Source organism: Echinops telfairi, unplaced genomic scaffold, assembly GCF_000313985.2.
Source record: "Echinops telfairi isolate 266 unplaced genomic scaffold, ASM31398v2 ScPeMD7_37;HRSCAF=141, whole genome shotgun sequence".
Lineage (NCBI taxonomy): Eukaryota > Metazoa > Chordata > Mammalia > Afrosoricida > Tenrecidae > Echinops > Echinops telfairi.
In genome coordinates, this window is record NW_022103935.1 from 986,397 (window position 1) to 994,409 (window position 8,013).

Genomic DNA, 8,013 nt, shown 5'->3' on the forward strand with positions numbered 1-8,013 from the left:
ACACACACACACTCGCCCCAGACCCCAGGGCTCCTCTGCGGACCGTTCCGGAGGTGAAATCCAGAAAAGGGTTGTCAGGCCGGTCAGCGTCAGTCAGCCCTTGGTGGTACCATGGGGGGACAGGTAGGGGGACCAGCTAGGTGCCCGCTGAGGCCCATCCACTGGCCCTCCGGCCCCCAGGTCTGTGTGGGAACTTCAACCAGAACCAGGCTGATGACTTCCAGACCCTCAGCGGCGTGGTGGAGGGCACTGGCGTCGCCTTTGCCAACACCTGGAAGACCCAGGCCGCCTGCCCTAATGTCAAGAACAGCTTTGAGGACCCCTGCTCCCTCAGCGTGGAGAAAGGTACCCCGCCAGGGGCGGGGCAGGAGGGCCTGGGGGCAGGGGCGTGGGCCTCAGCACAGCAGGGAGGCTGGGGGTGCAGGGCGAGGGCAGAGCATCTCCCCCTGCCTGTCCGCCCCCTCCCCGCCTCACCTCCAGAGCACACCTTCCAATCCACATTCAGGACAAGGGACCCCATCAGGGTGGGGTGGGAGCTGCATTTGAAAAGTGGGGGCTTGTGGTGGGGCAGGGGCAGGGTTTCCAGATTATGCATGGAGGATAACTTCTCCCCCCTACCCCAACTCAGAAAAGTACGCCCAGCACTGGTGCGCCCTGCTGACCGACCCTACTGGCGCCTTCAGCCCCTGCCACTCCAGCGTCAACCCTGGGGCTTTCCACACGGTGAGCCCCCAGCACGGGGCGAGGGGGGCTGCTAACATGCCCCTCCCTCGCGCTGCACAGCTTCCCATGGGATTTCTCTTGAGAACCCCTTCTCATCCCTCATCAATGGGCCCCCAGTGCTCTATGCCCACTCACTGGTACCCGGAAGCCTGCCAGCCACAGGCCCTGGCCAGAGGCCCCACCCCGAAGCCCCGCCCCCTCCCTCCCAGGACCTGGCCAGGCCCCCTGGCCCTTGTGGGGAGGCAGGAGCCTGGCCAGGGCGAGGGGAGGACATCACCTGGGCTGGGGTCACCAGCAGCGTCCTGAGTTCCTTCACCCCCCCACCCCCGCAGAACTGCATGTTCGACACGTGCAACTGCGAGAAGAGCGAGGACTGCCTGTGTTCTGCGCTCTCCAGCTACGTGCGCGCATGCGCCGCCAAGGGGGTCCTTCTGAGCGGCTGGAGGGAAAGTGTCTGCGGTGAGTGTGCGCCTGCGCATCCAGCCCCCGTCTGTCCTGACGGTGTCCAGTACCCACCCAGCGCCCCATCCCGGTCATTGCGCATGTGGCCCTGAGGGGTTCGGGCACCCGCCCCCTCTGCGCCCAGTCCGGAGCTGTCCCCAAGGCACGCGGGTATATACTCCACGTGCTCCACCCTCGCCAGGCCACCAAGTTGCCCTGGGACTCTGGTTTCAGCTCCACGCATCCCATGAGGGGTCCCATGCCAGCCCCTGAGGGGTTCCGGCACTGCCCGGTGGGCCCTGCTAGTCCCCCACCAGTCTCCCAGGGGGCTCAGGCACCGAGAGACCAGCTCCAGATGCCCAGCCCTCGCACCAGGGTTCTGATCCCTCAGAGCAGCAGAGAGGTGGACACCTGGGGCCTCCTTCCCTGTGGCAGAAGGAGCCACAGGCTGGGGCCTTGTGGGGACCACCCAACTACCCAGGGTTCCCTCTTCCTGGGGTCTCTGCATCCGCCCTAAGTCTCTGACCCATCTCAGCACGTTGACCAGGAGGGCAGGTGGAGGCACCCAGGCCAGGTCCCTCTGGTGGGGGGCAGTGCCTGTCTTGTCCTCAGCCAAGACCTCTGAGCCTGTACACCCTGACCCTCACAGGAGGCTGGCATAGGAATCGTTATTCTCAGAGGGATACCCTGAGGAGGTGTAATGACAATTGGGAGGTCACAGCCCGGGCTGCAGCTGGACCCCCACCCTGACCTCTCTGCACCTCTCTGATCCAGCCAAATATATGAGCAACTGCCCCAAGTCCCAGAGCTACACGTACGTGGTGGACACCTGCCAGCTCACCTGCCGCTCCCTCAACGAGGCTGATGTCACCTGCGGCATCTCCTTTGTGCCCGTGGATGGCTGCACCTGCCCTGTGGGCACCTACCTGGACGACACGGGCAACTGTGTGCCCTCCTGGGAGTGCCCCTGTTACCTGCACGGCACCGCGGTGGCCCCTGGAGAAGTGGTGCATGAAAATGGCGTGATGTGGTAAGAGACATCCCCAGAGGGAGCAGAAGAGGGGTCGGGGTGGCCACTCTCCTCCTCCTCCAGGTCCTGCCCTGAAGTCCTGGCCCACGTCACTAGCCACATAGCTCAGCCACCCATGTCCCCGAGAGGCTGGCAAGAGCCCGGGAGGGCTGCTCCAGATACGCCCCCACCTCCGCAGCTCCCTGGGTTTCATTTCAGCTCCTTGGGGTGCAGGGCTGTGGGGAGGTCTTCCTAGAGGGCGGCGGGTCAGAGGAGGTGTGGTAGACAGCAGAACCCCTGCTCTGAGTCAGAGTGTCCCAAACCACACGGCCCGGCCTCCTGCTACCAGGATCCTCCCCCCCCCCACTGTCTGAGCACCCACCAGCATCCTCAGGTGGGCCTCACCCCGGCCCCCTCCGGGCCCCCCACCTTCTAGGTCATTGTGATACCTCTCCTCCCTAGTAGCCCTCCTCCAGGGCCAGTGGGGGCCGCATGCCTGCTCCTCACCTTGAGGGGTTCTTTCAGGATCACCCTTGGGGTGGGGGCACAAGGTCACCCAAAGTGATGTGCCCCTTACCCCACCCTGAGCCCATCTGTAGAGAGGGGACACCTTGTCCTGCTCTGGGGTGCTCTGGGGTTCGAGGTCCACGGGGGCAGAGGAGAGGCAGGTCCACAGGGCCTTCCCAGCTCCTGAGGTCAAACTGCAGCCCAGGAGGGGTGGTTGCCGAAGACCCTTCCCCGTGGCCTGCCCCCCTGCATGGCCCTGGGTGCTAGGTCTTGGCACTCACCTCAGAGGCAGGCTCTACCCTCTGGGCACTGCCGAGGCCCAGGGAGCCTGGGGGGAGTGGGTGGAGGAGCGGGGTTCCCATCAGCAACCATCTATCCACCTCTCACAGCTCATGCTCCAATGGGAAGCTAAACTGCCTGGGGACCCCGCTGCCGAGCAGTACAGGTAACACTCGGACTCCAACCCCACCCTGCTGAGCCCGGCAGTGCCCTGGCCGGTCCCCCACCCTGTACTGCTGCTCGCAGAGAGAAGGGAGGGCCTTCCCCTGCCCAGCGGCGGGTGCTGGTGGCCAGATAGGGCTGGGTGTGTCGGGAGGTAGACCCTCTGAGGTGTGGTCGTCAGTGGTGAGGTGCCCAGGGCCCCCTCCCAGCCTGCTCTCCCCACCCAGGGTGCATGGCTCCCATGTTGTACCTGGACTGCAGCAAAGTCCCTGCCGGGACCATCGGGGCCGAGTGCCTCCGGAGCTGCCGCAGTCTCGACCTGGACTGTGTGAGTGTCCTGGGTGAGGGGACAGCCACCTGCCACCCTGCCTGCTCCACTCATCCCTAGCCCCCTGGGCTTGCTGACAGACGGGGGTCCACCCCTGCATGCCCTACTCTCTGCCCCGCCCCCCCACTGCCCTTGGAGTCATGCAGTGGGTCCACATTGGACTTGGGTTGCAAATGGCTCCTGGTTCCCACCATGGTGGGACAGGGAGCTGGCTGGTTTCCCGCAGCCTGTCCGTTCCTTCTGACAGTGCCCCCCTGTCCCCACAGTACAGCACGCGCTGTGTCTCTGGCTGTGTCTGCCCCCCGGGGCTGGTGTCAGACGGCAGGATGGGCTGCATTGCCCCGGAGGACTGCCCCTGCACGCACAATGAGGCCATCTATCAGCCGGGGGACTCTGTCAGGGTCAACTGCAACACCTGGTGCGCTGGGATTCCGCCCCCCAGCCCCGGAGCGGGGTGGGGGGCACACAGGGGAGGGGCCACAGCCAGCTGAGGGAGGCAGGAGGCGGGAGAGGGGCTAAGGCAGTGGTGACCCAGTACCCTCTGGTACTCACCTCTGGTGGGAGCAGGGTGCTGGGGGTGGGGTGGGCATGGCTCCCTCAGTGGGCCATTGCCCCTGACCCAGCAGCAAACTGGGAGGGGTGTCACCTTGGTCTCCCCTGGGGGTGATGGGGTGAAATTGAGGCTGAGGCTCCACCCCTGAGGGGGGACCAGCCAGGCAGTGGCCAGGATACGAGTATTGACTCTCAGGCCCTGGTGGTGAGCAGGGTGCCCTCCATCCCACCCCCATAGCACGTGCCGGAAGGGAAGGTGGGTGTGCACCACCCAGCCCTGCCTGGGCACCTGCGTGGCCTACGGAGACGGACACTTCGTCACCTTTGACGGCGAGCGCTACAGCTTTGAAGGCACCTGCGAGTACACCCTGGCTCAGGTGCGCCCGGTCACCTGCCCCAAGGCCGTCCTCAGCCCACCCAGCCCGCCAGCCGCTGGCTAGCTCACTCCTTCCCCTTCCAGGACTACTGTGGGGACAGCGCCGCCACCACGGGGACCTTCCGGATTGTCACAGAGAACATCCCCTGTGGGACCACTGGGGTCACTTGCTCCAAGGCCATCAAGATCTTCCTAGGGGTGAGAGGTGGCCGTCGGGCCTGGTCCCTGCTCGGTGCCGAGGAAGCCCTGGGGGAGCAGCCGGCCTTCAGGCTTGGCGGCTTCGGCCTCTTCCTGCCTGCCCTCCATGGCTGCTGGGCTGCGGAAACTCACTGCCCTGGGCTAGGGGCCCCTTGCCCACTGCCCTGGGCTTCAGGCCTGAACCTGGCTGTCAGCAGGACCGTGGTGCCCAGTGGCTCCAGGGAAGGGTCCCTTCTCATCCTTTCCAGCTTCAGGTACAGCTGCCTCTGTCTCCACACGGCGTCCCCACTCCTCTCTCTCTCTCTCCTTCTCTCTCCTCTCCTCTCTCCTGTCCCTCTCTCCTCTCTCTCCTCCTCCCTGCCTCTCCTCTGGGTGTCTCTCATGAGGTCACCTGTCGCTGAGCAGAGGGCCAGCCCTCACCTCACCACCACACTCACACTTCTCCAGAAAGAATCACAGCCTTACCTCCTGACACTAGATATGGGTGGGCCTATGGGTGGGTGGGTGGGGGCATTCAGGTCACTGCACTGGGGAGAGCCCATTTCCAGAGAGGGGAGGCACAGGGAAGAGAGCATGCTGGTGCCCAGCGGAGGTGGAGGTGGGGGCTGAGTGGGCATAGCCCAGGGGAGTGGAAGCCCACAGGTTGAGCCCACTGTGGACATGGAAGCTGTTTACTCGGCCCAGGGCCCCCCACCCACCCAACCCTCTGTTGCCATCCTCCCGCTGGGGCGTCTAGCTGGGGCTGGCCCTCTCAGGCCAGCTCTGTCTCCGGGCCACACTCAGCTCCCTGAAGCCCTCACTCCCTCCACAGAGCCAGGAGCTGGTCCTCTCCAAGGGGCACCTGCAGGTGGTGGACAGGGGTACCAGTGGAAACCTGCCTTACAAGGTGCGCCACATGGGCCTCTACCTGGTCATTGAGGTCCGAAACAAACTGTTGGTCTCCTGGGACCGGAAGACTAGCATCTTCATCAAGCTGCACCCGGACTACAAGGTAGAGCCTGGTGACACTGGTTGGTCATCTGTGGGGAAAGCCGGGTTGTGAAGGGGCAGGGCAGAGACTGTACCAGCAGGCAAGCGCCTTGGGGGCCTTTCCTGTGGTAAGGTAGTCGGCCAGTTAGGTGCAGTCACGCCTGCTGCGCTGAGAGCTTTGATGGAGCACACCTGCTCTTCTACTCACCTGCCAACCTATCCCCTTACCTGCCCACCTGCTCACCTGCCCACCTGCTCATCTACTCATTTGCCCACCTGACCTCCACCTACCTACCTGCTCATCTACTCACCTGCCTACCTGTCCCCTCACCTGCCCACCTACCCACCTACTCACCTGTCCATTGCCCCACCTGCTTATCTACTCGTCTGCCCACCTGTCCCCTCACCTGCCCACCTGTCCCCTCACCTGCCCACCTACCTCCCCCACCTGTCCACCTTACCCACCTACTCACCTGCCCACCTGCCCCCAATCTGCCACCTGTCCCCCCACCTGCCCACCTGCTCATCTACTCACCTATCCACCTGCCCTCCCTGCCCACCTACTCACCGGCCCACTTTCCCCCATCTGCCCACTTGCCCCCCCCATCTGCCCCCCACCTGCCTACCTGTTCGCCTGCTTACTTGTCCACCTGCATAGCTGTTCACCTGCCCACTAATTCACTGTGCACTTTGTCCTCCTGCATGCCCCTGGGGAGCTACTGGAAGGCACTGGGAGACCTGCAGCCACCCTGGGCCAGGTTCTGTGCTGCGTCCCCAGTTGGCTACCTGTGCACACTCTACCTCCCCTCACCTGCCCACAGGGAAAGGTGTGCGGGCTCTGTGGCAACTTCGACGGGAACGCCATCAACGACTTCACCACAAGGAGCCAGTCTGTGGTGGGCGACGTGCTGGAGTTCGGCAACAGCTGGAAGTTCTCACCGACCTGCCCGGATGCCCTGGCCCCCCGGGACCCCTGTATTGCCAACCCGTACCGCAAGGCCTGGGCCCAGAAGCAGTGCAGCATCCTCCACAGTGCCACCTTCGCTGCCTGCCATGCCCACGTACGGATGCCGGGTGGGGGGCTGGGGAGGAGAGGAGAGGAAGGGATGGCTGTCAGGGTAGGGGTCCAGGCGGCCAGGGGCAACTGAAACCGGGGGTCAGTGTGGAACAGCTTCAGGGAAGCCCATGGACCAGGTACACAGGTTTGGGCAGAACCCTCCCTGCCTGCCACTGGGTCAAGACTGTGGGCACGGGTGGCATCTGAGGTGGGCTGAAGCGGGAGAAGCCCCCCTTTCTGATGAATGAGAGCAGCACAGCGCTGGGTGGGGAAGGGTCTGGGGTCCAGTGCTCAGCATGGGAGCCCGGGCCTTGTTCATTTGGGGGCCCGTGGCTTGTCCCTGAGACCCTGACCTCAAAGAGGACAGGAGCTGGCCCTGACTGCCCCTCCAGAATCTGAACCCCCCCTCCCCTGCAGGTGGAGCCCACCAAGTACTACGAGGCCTGCGTGAGCGACGCGTGCGCCTGCGACTCGGGTGGCGACTGCGAGTGCTTCTGCACGGCCGTGGCCGCCTACGCGCAGGCCTGCCACGACGCGGGCGTGTGCGTGTCCTGGCGCAGCCCTGATGTCTGCCGTGAGTGAGGCTCTGTCCGCGGTGCTGAGCGGGGCGGAGAGCGGGAGGGCGGGACCGCAGGAGCCCCAGGGCCAGATGGGGCCGCAGAAGGGTACAGACCTGGAGCCCAGGGTGCGCGCACATCTACACGGGCGTGCGCACGTCCACAAGCATAGACGTGGATTTGCAGAAGACCAGAGAGTCGATCCCAAGTTGGGTGGCTCAGGGCAGGGCTACGAAATGAGACTGCCAACCCTGGTGACCCAGTGGGTTAGGCGTTGGGCTGTTCACTGCAAAGTCAGCAGTTTGAGGCCACCGATGGCTCTGGGGAGAGTGTTGAGGTTTCCTGCTCTCGTAAAGACCGACAGCGCCACAGGGCCCATTCTAACCTGTCTCCTGGGGTCACTGTGAGCCAGAATCCACTTGATGCCAGCGAGTTCAGGTTTGGAGTCCTCTGGCCCCGCGGGGCACAGCTCCCCCCCCACCCCCACCTCCGGGCAGGCTCCACGAGTGGCCAGGCGCTGCACCTGGGGTAAAACAGCTCTGAGCCTGGCCTTCGTCCCCAGCCCTGTTCTGCGACTACTACAACCCCCACGGGGAATGCACGTGGCACTACCAGCCCTGCGGGGCGCCCTGCATGCGGACCTGCCGGAACCCCAGTGGGCGCTGCCTCCTAGACATGCCGGGCCTGGAAGGTAAGGGGCAGTCACTCCCTTAAGACTGTCCAGACTCCGGGATCCCGAAGCCAGTCTGCTCAGGGTAGTGCGGGGCGTCCCTGTGATTTCTCCCCACCCCCCGCCCCAGGGCAAGGGAGGAGAGATACTGCAGGCAGGTAGGGGCAGCACCCCTCCCTCCACCC

General features: G+C 64.7%; 1 protein-coding gene across 1 annotated transcript in view; it reads left to right on the top strand.

The window, feature by feature from the left end:
* MUC5B (mucin 5B, oligomeric mucus/gel-forming) overlaps positions 1-8,013 on the top strand; it is a 39,201-nt gene that overhangs the window by 9,454 nt on the left and 21,734 nt on the right. The window contains exons 14-26 of the mRNA XM_045290424.1: positions 181-345; positions 629-723; positions 1,056-1,182; positions 1,939-2,194; positions 3,070-3,125; positions 3,349-3,449; positions 3,716-3,867; positions 4,240-4,378; positions 4,462-4,575; positions 5,387-5,566; positions 6,366-6,605; positions 7,019-7,175; positions 7,721-7,849. Coding sequence (XP_045146359.1) covers positions 181-345; positions 629-723; positions 1,056-1,182; positions 1,939-2,194; positions 3,070-3,125; positions 3,349-3,449; positions 3,716-3,867; positions 4,240-4,378; positions 4,462-4,575; positions 5,387-5,566; positions 6,366-6,605; positions 7,019-7,175; positions 7,721-7,849 — 1,911 coding nt within the window. The remainder of the gene's footprint in view (positions 1-180; positions 346-628; positions 724-1,055; positions 1,183-1,938; positions 2,195-3,069; positions 3,126-3,348; positions 3,450-3,715; positions 3,868-4,239; positions 4,379-4,461; positions 4,576-5,386; positions 5,567-6,365; positions 6,606-7,018; positions 7,176-7,720; positions 7,850-8,013) is intronic.